General features: G+C 46.2%; 1 protein-coding gene across 8 annotated transcripts in view; it reads left to right on the top strand.

Annotated features, from left to right (window-relative positions):
• Positions 1-9082, top strand: part of LOC105480821 (WW and C2 domain containing 1) — a 175174-nt gene extending 166092 nt beyond the window's left edge. For 5 of the 8 annotated variants that reach the window (XM_011739991.3, XM_071097774.1, XM_071097775.1 and 2 more), the window contains 4 exons: positions 201-293; positions 4063-4314; positions 7151-7275; positions 8261-9082. In XM_011739991.3, the coding sequence (XP_011738293.1) occupies positions 201-293; positions 4063-4314; positions 7151-7275; positions 8261-8327 (537 nt within the window). In that variant the 3' untranslated portion in view covers positions 8328-9082. The remainder of the gene's footprint in view (positions 1-200; positions 294-4062; positions 4315-7150; positions 7276-8260) is intronic. The other 3 variants (XM_024792595.2, XM_011739993.3, XM_011739992.3) reach the window with 3 other exon arrangements.
• The last annotated feature ends 5319 nt before the right edge of the window (positions 9083-14401 follow it).

The raw sequence follows: 14401 nt of genomic DNA, 5'->3' as shown, positions 1-14401 counted from the left end.
GCATACTACATGCTCAATGAATGTTCACTTATAAAGAAAGGAAAAGTCAGAATGAAACCCGGAACAGGAAAGTCTGGGCGTTTGCGGAAGGAGAGGAAGGACTGTGCTGGGCGGAGGAACCTGACCTCCCTCTGGGCTTCAGTGCACCTTCCGGAATGCACTCGGACCATGTTTAACATTCCGTGACTTTTCTCTTGCAGCTGAATCGGAGTGATAGTGACAGCTCCACTCTGTCCAAAAAGCCACCTTTTGTTCGAAACTCCCTGGAGCGACGCAGCGTCCGGATGAAGCGGGTAAGAGTCACCTCGAAGCTATTTTTCTGCTCCTCCCCCATTGCCCCAAGCCCTGTTTCCTGCACACACGTCTCCTGATGGCTGGCCATTTCTCCTCAGCCACTGGCTTGAAAAATGTTGCTCTCGCAAGCATGCTGGTATTTGCGAACAGATGTTTGTGAACTATGAGGCCTGTGTAGCCACTGGGGAAGGTGCCAAAGGGTAAATGTATTTGTCTTATTATGACAAATAGGTTAGAAGAGGAGTGTGTACACTTGGCCTTGCCTTCCTAGATAGAAATCAAAGTCAGTAAGAACTGACAACCCAGCTGGATGCAGTGGCTCACATCTGTAATCCTAACAGTCTGGGAGGCCGAGGTGGGAAGATTGATCACCTAAGGTCAGGGGTTCAAGACCAGTCTGGCCAACATGGTGAAACCCCATCTCTACTAAAAATACAAAAATTAGCTGGGTGTGGTGGCGTGCACCTGTAGTCCCAGGCTGTACTCGGGAGGCTGAGGCAGGAGAATTGCTTAAACTCAGGAGGCGGAAGTTGCAGTGAGCTGAGATTGTACCACTGCACTCCAGCCTGGACAACAGAGTGAGACTCCGTCTCAAAAAACAAAAAAAGAACTAACCAACCCAACATGTCACAGTCATCAGTCAGAGAGCATCATCTGACAGGAGCCTTCCTCATACAAGACTCTGCTCAGTGTGTCTGTCATCCAGGCCCCGTGACCCTCCTGCTGGCAGAGAAGCTGGGTGCCTCTGAGCACCAGCCTGAAGCAGGGAAGCCCACAGGGAAAAGGTTGCAGATTTGCCCTGCAGAAGCCTCCCGGCCTTTCCTAGTGGAGACTGAGTTGAGCGATCCGGATGGGGTGGGGGTAGGCAAAGGAGCGACCCCTGATTTGTGTTTGACCACTAAGGACTGCAGCAGATGCAGGGGGCCCTCCCCACTTTGGGCTTTCAACACAAGTTTAAAGCAGTTCTGTCTAATGAGTTTGCAGAACTGGAAGAAACCAGGAGCCAGAATGTCAGAAAGAAAAAAAGAAAGAAAGTGAAGCAAAAGAGAGCATGGAGGGAAAAGATAGTGCCAACAGCCCCCAGTAGGGGCAGGCACCCCCCTTCTCCTGCACTGCTTGCTGACAGCCAGAATCTGGTCCTTTGCCTGACATCCTACATCCTAACAAGTCTGAGGGGTAGCTGGATCTCTCCAAGAGAGAGACAGCAACGCAGGAGAGACTACGCAGGGAAGGGAGAGTGTGTGGGTGTGGGAGAAAGTGGACGTGGCCTCAGGTGACAGAGACAACCAACTGCCCACTCTGGGTCCCCCACCCCAACCCCCTCTTCTGTAGCTGGCTTGTACTGCAGTCTCTGGAGCACCAAAAGTTACCTGGGGAGCTTGGTGACAATGCAGATTGCAAGGCCACACTTCTGACCCTTTAATTCAGGCAGCTGGCATGGGCCCTGAAAACTGCATTTTAACAAAGCTCCTTAGGAGTTTCTGGAGCAGATATTCATGATCCACCTCTGCAGAAATGCCATTGATCTCCTACTTGCTCCCCCTGCATTTCCCACAGCTCCCTTCTAAGGCAGGCCCCCCAGAAGCAGGCCCCCTTCATCACCCCCTGTTCCCCTTACCCAAGAGGATGACTTACTAAGGGAGCCCCTGATGGTGGGTCTGAGCCCACATTTCCCTCAGGTCAGGAGAGTCCAGAGGCTGGGCCTGGGCCCTTGGGCACTGCTCCTTGCTTCCACGCACTGCCTGAGCTGTTCTCTCTCTACTGCAGCCTGCCCAGCTTCTGAGACTGGACATGGGTCAGACGAAGCAAAAGAATCTTTATTTGTTGCTCTGAGTACTTGAGCCATGTAGATCACTCAGCTGAATTTCCTTGATCCTGCTCGTTTTTAAGCACAGAGCAGACCACGTTCAACCTAGAAGAGTGTTCTAGAAATTCTTCCTAGAGCTGTCTTATGTTCCTAATAGTATGCTTGCCAGCCTTGCAAAATGAGACTAGGTCTTATGGTAATGCTTCTTATGCTGTGTCTGAGATCTCCTTATTGGTCATTGTATTTGTTTTCTATTGCTACATAACAAATCACCACAAACTTTAGCAGCCTAAAATAATACAAATGCCTTACCTCACAGTTTCCGCAGGTCAGGAGTTCAAGCACAGGTTAGCTGAGCCCTCTACCCAGGGTTTTAGCAGGCTGAAACCTCTAAGTGTTAAATGGCCACATCCTCATCTGGAGGCTTGACTAAGGAAACATCTGCATCCAGGCACTGCCTCCAGTTGTTGGCAGAATTTATTGCCTTGTAGTTTTTTGCTAGCTGTCAGCTGGGGGGTTGGGGGAGCATTTTCAGCTCCTAGAGGTCACTCTCAGGTTTTTGCCCTGTGGTCGTCTCTATAACATGCTTTATTTACTTCTTCAAGGCCAGCGGAAGAGCCCAGCCAGGAAAAGCCCAGGCCGTCTTTTAGGGGCTTACCTGATTAAGTCAGGACCACCTGGAATAATCTTCCTTTTGATTAACTCAAAGTCAACTGATTAGTGGGAGTGATAGTTCATATTCACAGGTCGCATTGGAATTGAAGGAGAGGAGATTATACAGGGCATGTATATTAGGAATGGGATTTGAGAAACCATTTTAGAATTCTGACTCCCATAGCCATGAATTACTGTTTTTTAATCATTAGTGATTTGTGATGGGAGGAGAGTTAATGGTCGAATTAATCAGGGTCTTTTACGTATAGATAACTGAAGAAACTAACTCAAATACAGCTTAAAAATGAAAGAGGGAATTGTTGTCTAATTTAATGAAGAAATCCAGGATGTTGAACTACCTTCAGGCATGACTTGATCCAAAGTTTGAAATGATGTCATCAGGCCTCAGCCCCCTTCTCATGGCGTTGCTCCCTCTGTACAGCTTAATTCTCAAACAGGTCACCCCACAAGTAAAGATGATCATGATTAGTCCCAGGTTTATATCTTGAAGGCTTAGCAACATCGGTGTAAAGACACTGCCTCTTTTCCAAGCAGTTCAGCAAAGTGCCAGAATGGAGTATTAATGGCTGGGCTTTGATAACATACTCACCTCTGAACCTGTCACTGAGATTCAGATTGGCCAGGTTCAGGTCACATTCCTATCCCTGATGCCCCACACAAAGCAGGTGGATTGAGTGCAGAGGAGGAGATCTCCAAGGGAAGGTGAGGGCATTGTTACTCTAAGGCTGGGGAAACAAATGCTGGACAAGCAGAAACAATAGGGGCCCATTACAGGAACACAAAATCAAGAAGACATGACTTCTGCCCTTAAGCGGGAACAGACCTGTATTGGGGAAACAACTTCAGAACAGTACAGTGACAGGAATCAATAACTGAGAACGTACATATGGAGGGTGCTGAGAGTACTGAAGCTGGCACAGTGTACAGAGAGGGCGGGTGGGGACTGCAGCCAGCTCCCTGAGGTGGAACTTCAACTTTACCACACATGCCCGCCCTATGGGACTTAACCTCTGCAAGCCTCCTCGGTGCAGATAACCCTCAGGACCTCCTAGGTTTGTGAGAATGAAACGAGGTTATGGAAATGAAGTGCTTAGTACCATTCCTGGGACATAATAAATGCCCAGTAAACATGAGCTGAATGGGAGAATTCACAACAGGCTTCCCAGGGAAGGGGAAGCCCCATTCGAAAGGAGTGGATGCCTACAGGTAAACAAAGAGAGGGTATTTGAGGGTCAGAGGAAGGGGCTGGGTGGGCTCACTGGGCAGAGCTCTAATAACAAGAGAAGCCATCCCCACCCCCACAGCCTTCCTCGGTCAAGTCCCTGCGCTCCGAGCGTCTGATCCGCACCTCGCTGGACCTGGAGTTAGACCTGCAGGCGACAAGAACCTGGCACAGCCAACTGACCCAGGAGATCTCGGTGCTGAAGGAGCTCAAGGAGCAGCTGGAACAAGCTAAGAGCCACGGGGAGAAGGAGCTGCCGCAGTGGTTGCGTGAGGACGAGCGTTTCCGCCTGCTGCTGAGGATGCTGGAGAAGCGGGTGAGTGCAGCCTCGAAGGCAGGGGAGCCCTGCGCTCTGCCCCAAAGAGTCAGGGGCCACTGCCCCAGGGAAGAGAGGCCAGAGCTCATGATGCATCCTACAATTCCCACCACAGCTTCCACTGAGGGTGTTCCACCCATCACTCGTTCCCATCAGCAGAGGGATCCAGGAATCCCTTTGCCTACTCGACGTTATGAACCTTTCACCTGGCTGCAAGGCCCATTTACTGCACTTGTTGATGAGTTTTTGTATGCAAGCCCTTACTGTTCACACATGTACTCATCATGCAGCTCTTCATGAAATACATTGGGGACCCAATCTGTGCCACAGCACACACTTTAACAGAGTAACAATAGGACACTGACCTGCCTCGGTGCCTGCCCAGGAAATCCCACAGGGCAGCTCTTGCCAAAGGAGGAGAAGGGCTGGTCACACCAGGGCCTTCTGCTAACAAGCGTGCCCTGGAGTACAAGTCTGCTGGCACCTCTGCCCTGCTATAATAAGTTTAAGGGATTTAGGGGTTGATCAAGGAGAAAAATATAACCTCAAAATGGTGTTAGCACACAAGTTTTATATTAGCTGTGCTTTTTTTTTTTTTTTTTTTTTTTTTTTTTTTGGAAGACATGTTTTCTCTGTCGCCCAGGCTGGAGGGTGGTGGCATGATGGCTCACTGCAACCTCTATCTCCCAGGCTCTATCGATCCTCCCACCTTAGCCTCCTGAGTAACTGGGATGACAGGTGCATACCAATATGCCCGGCTAATTTTTGTATTTTCTGTAGAGATGGGGTTTCACCACGTTGCCCAGGCTGGTCTCGAACTCCTGGGTTCAATCAACCCACCTCGGCCTCCCAAAGTGCTGGTATTACAGGCGTGAGCCGGCGTGCCTGGCTTGCGCTACACTTTGACAGGTTTGCATGCCGGGGAAGCCCCTCACAGCATGAGACCTTCCAAAGGTGCTGGGGGCTACTGCCCGGTGTGGAGGAAGGCAAGGGAACTCCCAGGGGAGAGCTGGGGAAGAGGGGCCATCTAGGTTAGGTAGCTCTGCAGCACGATGGGGAGTCTCTGGGTCAGGGAACTCCAAAGCACAGCAGCAGCTCGGGGTCTCTTACAGGCCCAGGCTTTATCTATGGCTAGCAAATGTTGGGTACAATTTCACAGGGTATGCAAAACTGGAAGGTTGTATATTTAAAAGTTGCTTATTTGAGCTATATTTAAAACAACTGGAAGGGTAAAAATTTGAGTGTGGCACTAGCAGGCTTTTAAGGTCCCAACAGGTCCCGCACTGCCATGAAGAAACAATGTAGGGCCAGTATCCAAGGGCCATTCTCTACCCCTTTATGAAAAATAACACCTGCCACTCTGTGATCACCACCCACGGCAAGAAAGACCTTTGCTAGTTCTCTCTGCACACAGCCAGACTCGCTGAGAGTACCTTACAGAGGGTGCCTACCTGAACCGTCAGGACCATCAGCTGAAATCTCAGCGCTCAGGGCAGGTGGTGATGCCCTACGGCAGGAAGATGATGCTGGACTTCTTAGGCCTGGACTGATGTGGGAGCTTCAGACTGACTCTGGCAGCTCTGAAGTTCCAGAAAAGTTTATTTCTTTCTTATTTATACCCTGTTTACTTATAAACAGGATTATAACAAGAGCATTGAGGGGAAAATAGAAAATTGGAAGGCTTGATGGAGGAGAGGAAATAAATATATCCCAAACCTAAAGTAACCTAATAATAGTTAGTTATTATATTGATCTTTGAGCTTCCTGGTAGCCAAGGCAAAAAGAGATCAGAAAACAAGTGCCTATGTGCCCTACCTTAACACTTGATCTTAGTCAAAAGACTGAGAAGTAATACGTGCCCTGACTTAAGAAAAACAAACTGAGAAAACTTGACCTTTCAAATAGTAAAAAAAAAAAAAAAAAAAGGTAACATCTATGACTTCTAACAAAGAACCATTGAAATGATGGCTTTATTTACCAAAATTCTGTCTTTGTGCAATGTTTTCAAGTATATGGTACATGGCTATTTTAGGGCTGTCTGTGGTTTGTTCTCAAAAGTGTTTGCATACATTTACATTAGGAGGAAGGGACATAGTGTTATACCCAAGCCTCTTAAGAACTACTGCATGGCTTGGGACTGGGTTTCTACCACTTCTTAGTAGTCTGACATTAAAGAAATTTCTTTTTTTTTTTTTTTTTTTGAGACGGAGTCTCGCTCTGTCGTCCAGGCTGGAGTGCAGTGGCCGGATCTCAGCTCACTGCAACCTCCGCCTCCCGGGTTTACGCCATTCTCCTGCCTCAGCCTCCCCAGTAGCTGGGACTACAGGCGCCCGCCACCTCACCCGGCTAGTTTTTGTATTTTTAGTAGAGACGGGGTTTCACCGTGTTAGCCAGGATGGTCTCGATCTCCTGACCTCGTGATTCGCCCGTCTCGGCCTCCCAAAGTGCTGGGATTACAGGCTTGAGCCACCGCGCCCGGCCTAAAGAAATTTCTTACTATGCTGGAGCCTCAGTTCCCTGGGTAAAATAGAGGTAATAATGTCTACCTTCCTGAGTGGCCTGAGGATTAGAGGTAGTACACATTTCACCAGGCAGCCCTCATCTCCTCAATTCCTCAGATCCACACAGGTATTCTGTTTCCTGGCCCCAAAAATCTACTCACTCAAACAGATGATTTGAGCACTTCCCATTATGGTTCTGAAAGAAGTGGATCCCACGGGGAGCAGGAGTGAGGGTGCCATCCCTACAGGAGCCCCCTCTATTGTGATAGGGAGTTCTCCTTGCCCCTTTCTGGAGGACCCCTCCACTGACTCAGGGCCCTGCTTGCTTTGCCCAGCAGATGGACCAAGCAGAGCACAAGGGTGAGCTTCAGACAGACAAGATGATGAGGGCAGCTGCCAAGGATGTGCACAGGCTCCGAGGCCAGAGCTGTAAGGAGCCCCCAGAAGTGCAGTCTTTCAGGTAAGCAGAGGGCCCCGACAGCCCCCTCTCCCTTTCTCAGCCAACCCACGGCCTTAGTCTTCTGTCTGTGGTCTTACTGCTCCCATCCCTTGCTCACAGAGCACTGGCTTTCTCTGTAACAGATGTTCATCCTCCGCCAAGCCATCCCTGGCGATCCATGAGCTCTGCAGCACTCTTCCCCCGGCTGTCTTTATCAGTCCCCACACAACTCGAGCTAATTTGTTAGATCCTCTTGTTTAATGAATAAGCCACCTGCTCCAGCCTTTCCTCGTAGTGTTTTCATCACTGGTAATTGTGGAGGGTTGGCTGAATGATAAATAAGCCTGTGGGTGATGGATGCTCGCTGGGCCTCCCTGGCTCTGCCTGCCACCTGCTAGGATCCCAGGGAGGTGCTTTCTTGCCATGCTGGACCCGGATGTATTCTCAGAGGGTCCCAAATGCCATTTGGCCTGGGCCTCCCATCCACGGAGGCCCTAGCATTTAGACTTCTGATGTCCTCTCAGATAAGGTACACATGTTGTGTATGTGCTAAAAAAAAATTCCTTTGTGGAATATAAACATTTAAAATGTACATTTGTACAACTATCTTTGGGCATCTCTTAACTTTTGAACAAATTGAGAATCTAAAACAAACAAACATTGGAAGTGGCCAAAGGATCCTTTTAAACTCTGAGAAGCCTCTGATTTGATTTGAACTAAGGGTCGTTGTTCATGCTAATGGTCTTTAAAGCAGTGGTTCTCAACCAGGCGTGATTTCTCCCCTTGCCCCTGGAACATTTGGCAATGAGCATGCATTTTGGGTTGTCGTAACTGGAGGTCAAGGATACGGCCAGCGTCTAGAGGGTAGAGGCCAAGGACGTTGCTAAACATTCTACAGTGAATGTATAGGACAGCCCCCATGACAAAGAATTATCCTGCCCAGAATCTCAGCAGAGTAAGGTTGAAAACCCCTGCTCCTGCTCTAAAGGGATGGTCTCTCTTATAGGGAGAAGATGGCATTTTTCACCCGGCCTCGGATGAATATCCCAGCTCTCTCTGCAGATGACGTCTAATCGCCAGAAAAGTATTTCTTTTGTTCCACTGACCAGGCTGTGAACATTGACTGTGGCTAAAGTTATTTATGTGGTGTTATATGAAGGTACTGAGTCACAAGTCCTCTAGTGCTCTTGTTGGTTTGAAGATGAACTGATTTTTTAGTTTGGGTCCTACTGTTGTTATTAAAAACAGAACAAAAACAAAACACACACACACAAAAAAAAAACAGAAACAAAAAAAAAAAACCAGCATTAAAATAATAAGATTGTATAGTTTGTATATTTAGGAGTGTATTTTTGGGAAAGAAAATTTAAATGAACTAAAGCAGTATTGAGTTGCTGCTCTTCTTAAAATCGTTTAGATTTTTTTCAGTTTGTACAGCTCCACCTTTTAGAGGTCTTACTGCAATAAGAAGTAATGCCTGGGGGACGGTAATCCTAATAGGACGTCCCGCACTTGTCACAGTACAGCTAACTTTTCCTAGTTAACATATTTTGTACAATATTAAAAAAATGCACAGAATCCATTGTTGGGGGGAGGGATTCAGAGGTGCATCCATGGATCTTCTTGAGCTGTGACGTGTTTTTATGTGGCTGCCCAACGTGGAGCGGGTGGTGTGATAGACTGGGCGGGCTAAGCAGCCCAGTCTATGTGGGTAACAGGCCACGCTGGTCTCAGATGCCCAGTGAAGCCACTAACATGAGTGAGGGGAGGGCTGTGGGGAGCTCCATTAAGTTTTATCTCCATCAATAAAGTGGCCTTTCAAAAAGAATCTTCCTCTTGCTCTCTTTTTCTTTCCTACCCCTCACTTCATCTGTTCCCCTGATTTTTGAGTCTCCCCTTTCCAGTCATTTCTTTCCCACCCATCCTGAGTCCTGGAAACGTTTATTTTTTTCTTTTGCCCACTGTTTTCATTTGCTCATTAAATTAAAATGACGGCTCGGCTCATTGGGAATCCACATGCCCAAGTTAGATTGGGGATATGCTCTCTGTACTGTCTCCTTCTATGGAATTCCACCCCACCCAATGAGAGCTGACTTCACCATTTCTTCATATGAGCATCATTCTGTGTCATCCCCAACCCAGGGGTAGTAGATGCTACAGCTTGTGCTTCATGCTGCTCCTGTGGCCCCTATCCCTACCAGGGTCTATTGCAGACAATCAGAAGTCAGCTTCTAACAAATAGCAACAGCCACAAATCTCTTCCTCCTTTCTCTCTGACATTACCCTGTGCAACTTTTCTCAAAGTCTGTTGCACCACCCAGCAAAGCATGTTGCACCAGCTATATCAGAATCACCTGGGGCAGCCTATTAAATATACGGACTATTGAGACCATCCTGGCTAACACAGTGAGACCCTGTCTCTACTAAAAATACAAAAAATTAGCTGGGCGTGGTAGTGGGCACCTGTAGGCCCAGCTCCTCAGGAGGCTGAGGCAGAATGACGTGAACCCCGGAGGTGGAGCTTGCAGTGAGCCAACATTGCGCCACTGCACTCCAGCCTGGGCGACAGAGCGAGACTCTCAAAAATAAAAAAGAAAAAAAAGGGCGTGCCCAAGATGGCCGAATAGGAACAGCTCCAGGCTCCAGCTCCCAGTGTGAGCGACACAGAAGACGGGTGATTTCTGCATTTTCAACTGAGGTACTGGGTTCATCTCACTGGGGCGTGTCGGACAGTTGACGCTGGTCCGTGGGTGCAGCCCGACCAGCAAGAGCAGAAGCAGGGCAAGGCATTGCCTCACCTGGGAAGCTCAAGAGGGAAGGGAATTCCTTTTCCTAGCCAAAGGAAATTGAGACACACAACACCTGGAAAATTGGGTAACTCCCACCCTAATACTGCGCTTTGCCAAGGGTCTTAGCAAATGGCACACCAAGAGATTATATCCCACACCTGGCCCAGAGGGTCCCATGCCCACGGAGCCTCCCTCATTGCTAGCACAGCAGTCTGAGATCTAACTGCAAGGTGGCAGCGAGGCTGGGGGAGGGGCATCCACCATTGCTGAGGCTTAAGTAGGTAAACAAAGCCGCTGGGAAGCTTGAATTGGGTGCAGGCCACCACAGCTCAAGGAGGCCAGCCTGCCACTGTAGACTCCTCCTCTGGGGACAACAGGGCATAGCTAAACAAAAAGCAGCAGAAACCTCGGCAGAGGTAAATGCCCCTGTCTGACAGCTTTGAAGAGAGCAGTGGATCTCCTAGCACAGAGGTTGAGATCTGAGAACGGACAGACTGCCTGCTCAAGTGGGTCCCTGACCCCTGAGTAGCCTAACTGGGAGACATCCCCCACTAGGTGCAGACCAACACCTCACACCTCACTCAGTGGGGTACACCCACAGCAACACTCACTGTTCAGCAATATTCTATCTTCTGCAGCCTCCGCTGCTGATACCCAGGAAAACAGGGTCTGGAGTGGACCTTAAGCAAACTCCAACAGACCTACAGCTGAGGGTCTTGACTGTTAGATGGAAAACTAACAAACAGAAAGGACACCCACACCAAAACCCCATCAGTACGTCCCCATCATCAAAGACCAAAGGCAGAGAAAACCACAAAGATGGGGAAAAAGAATGCAGAAAAGCTGGAAATTAAAAAAATCAGAGTGCATCTCCCCCTCCAAAGGAACACAGCTCATCACCAGCAACGGAACAAAGCTGGACAGAGAATGACTTTGACGAGTTGAGAGAAGAAGGCTTCGATCAATCAAACTTCTCAGAGCTAAAGGAGGAACTATGTAACCAGCGCAAAGAAACTAAAAACCTTGAAAAAAGAATGGATGAATGGATAACTAGAATAATCAATGCAGAGAAGACCTTAAAAGAACTGATAGAGACGAAAACCATAACACAAGAACTACATGACAAATGCACAAGCTTCAGTAACTGACTCGATCAACTAGAAGAAAGAGTATCAGCGATTGAAGATCAAATGAATGAAATGAAGCAAGAAGAGAAGTGTAGAGAAAAAGCGTAAAAAGAAATGAACAAAGCCTCCAAGAAATATGGGATTATGTGAAAAGACCAAATCTACGTTTGATTGGTGTGCCTGAAAGTGACGGGGAAAATGGAACCAAGTTGGAAAACACTCTGCAGGATATCATCCAGGAGAACTCCCCCAACCTAGTAAGGCAGGCCAACATTCAAATTCAGGAAATACAGAGAACGCCACAAAGATACTCCTCGAGAAGAGCAACTCCAAGACACATAATTGTCAGATTCACCAAAGTTGAAATGAAGGAAAAAATGTTAAAGGGCAGCCAGAGAGAAAGGTCGGGTTACACACAAAGGGAAGCCCATCAGACTAACAGCAGATATCTCGGCAGAAATTCTCCAAGCCAGAAGAGAGTGGGGGCCAATATTCAACATTCTTAAAGAAAAGAATTTTCAACCCAGAATTTCATATCCAGCCAAACTAAGTTTCATAAGTGAAGGAGAAATAAAATCCTTTACAGACAAGCAAATGCTTAGAGATTTTGTCACCACCAGGCCTGCCCTACAAGAGATTCTGAAGGAAGCACTAAACATGGAAAGGAACAACAGGTACCAGCCATTGCAAAAACATGTCAAAATGTAAAGTCCATCGATGGTAGGAAGAAACTGCATCAACTAGCGAGCAAAATAATCATAATGACAGGATCAAGTTCACACATAACAATATTCACCTTAAATGTAAATGGACTAAATGATCCAATTAAAAGACCCAGACTGGCAAACTGGATAAAGAGTCAAGACCCATCAGTTTGCTATATTCAGGAGACCCATCTCACATGCAGAGACACACATAGGCTCAAAATAAAGGGATGGAGGAAGATCTACCAAGCAAATGGAAAACAAAGAAAGCAGGGGTTGCAATCCTAGTCTCTGATAAAACAGACTTTAAACCATCAAAGATCAAAAGAGACAACGAAGGCCATTACATAATGGTAAAGGGATCAATTCATCAGGAAGAGCTAACTATCCTAAATATATATGCACCCAATACAGGAGCACCCAGATTCATAAAGCAAGTCCTTAGAGACTTACAAAGAGACTTAGACTCACACCCAATAATAATGGGAGACTTTAATACCCCACTGTCAACATTAGATCAACAAGACAGAACGTTAACAAGGATATCCAGGAATTGAACTCAGCTCTGCACCAAGCAGACCTAATAGACATCTACAGAACTCTCCACCCCAAATCAACAGAATATACATTCTTCTCAGCACCACATCACACTTATTCCAAAATTGACCACATAGTTGGAAGTAAAGCACTCCTCAGCAAATGTAAAAGAACAGAAATTATAACAAACTGTCTCTCAGACCACAGTGCAATCAAACTAACACTCAGGACTAAGAAACTCAATCAAAACCACTCAACTATATGGAAACTGAACAACCTGCTCCTGAATGACTACTGGGTACATAACAAAATGAAGGCAGAAATAAAGATGTTCTTTGAAACCAATGAGAACAAAGATACAATATACCAGAATCTCTGGGACACATTTAAAGCAGTGTGTAGAGGGAAATTTATAGCACTAAATGCCCACAAGAAAAAGCAGGAAAGATCTAAAATTGACACCCTAACATCAAAATTAAAAGAACTAGAGAAGCGAGAGCAAACACATTCAAAAGCTAGCAGAAGGCAAGAAATAACTAAGATCAGAGCAGAACTGAAGGAGATAGAGACACAAAAAACCCTCCAAAAAATCTATGAATCCAGGAGCTGGATTTTTGAAAAGATCAACAAAATTGACTTTTGTTCTAACAAAAATAAATGTTCTTGTTCTAACAAGACTAATAAAGAAGAAAAGAGAGAAGAATCAAATAGATGCAATAAAAAATGATAAAGGGGATATTACCACCGAACCCACAGAAATACAAACTACCATCAGAGAATACTATAAACACCTCTATGCAAATAAACTAGAAAACCTAGAAGAAATGGATAATTTCCTGGACACTTACACTCTCCCAAGACTAAACCAGGAAGAAGTTGAATCCCTGAATAGACCAATAGCAGGCTCTGAAATTGAGGCAATAATTAATAGCCTACCAACCAAAAAAAGTCCAGGACCAGACGGATTCACAGCCGAATTCTACCAGAAGTACAAGGAGGAGTTAGTGCCATTCCTTCTGAAACTATTCCAGTCAATAGAAAAAGAGGGAATCCTCCCTAACTCATTTTACGAGGCCAACATCATCCTGATACCAAAGCCTGACAGAGATACAACCAAAAAAGAGAATTTTAGACCAATATCCTTGATGAACATCGATGCAAAAGTCCTCAGTAAAATACTGGCAAACCAAATCCAGCAGCACATCAAAAAGCTTATCCACCATGATCAAGTGGGCTTCATCCCTGGGATGCAAGGCTGGTTCAACATATGCAAATCAATAAACGTAATCCGTCATATAAACAGAACCAAAGACAAAAACCACATGATTATCTCAACAGATGCAGAAAAGGTCTTTGACAAAATTCAACAGCCCCTCATGCTTAAAACTCTCAATAAACTAGGTATTGATGGGATGTATCTCAAAATAATAACTATTTATGACAAACCCACAGTCAATATCATACTGAATGGGCAAAAACTGGAAGCATTCCCTTTGAAAACTGGCACAAGACAGGGATGCCCTCTCTCACCACTCCTATTCAACATAGTGTTGCAAGTTCTGGCTAGTGCAATCAGGCAAGAGAAAGAAATCAAGGGTATTCAGTTAGGAAAAGAAGAAGTCAAATTGTCCTTGTTTGCAGATGACATGATTGTATATTTAGAAAACCCCATAGTCTCAGCCCAAAATCTCCTTAAGCTGATAAGCAACTTCAGCGAAGTCTCAGGATACAAAATCAATGTGCAAAAATCGCAAGCATTCTTATACACCAGTAACAGACAGAGAGCCAAACCATGAATGAACTCCCATTCACAATAGCTTCAAAGAGAATAAAATACCTAGGAATCCAACTTACAAGGGATGTAAAGGACCTCTTCAAGGAGAACTACAAACCACTGCTCAGTGAAATAAAAGAGGACACAAACAAATGGAAGAACATACTATGCTCATAGATAGGAGGAACCAATATTGTGAAAATGGCCATACTGCCC

The sequence above is a fragment of the Macaca nemestrina genome, chromosome 6 (assembly GCF_043159975.1).
Source record: "Macaca nemestrina isolate mMacNem1 chromosome 6, mMacNem.hap1, whole genome shotgun sequence".
Classification (NCBI taxonomy): Eukaryota; Metazoa; Chordata; class Mammalia; order Primates; family Cercopithecidae; genus Macaca; species Macaca nemestrina.
Note: the sequence above shows the minus strand (reverse complement) of the source record. Positions and strands in the feature narration are given on the sequence as shown.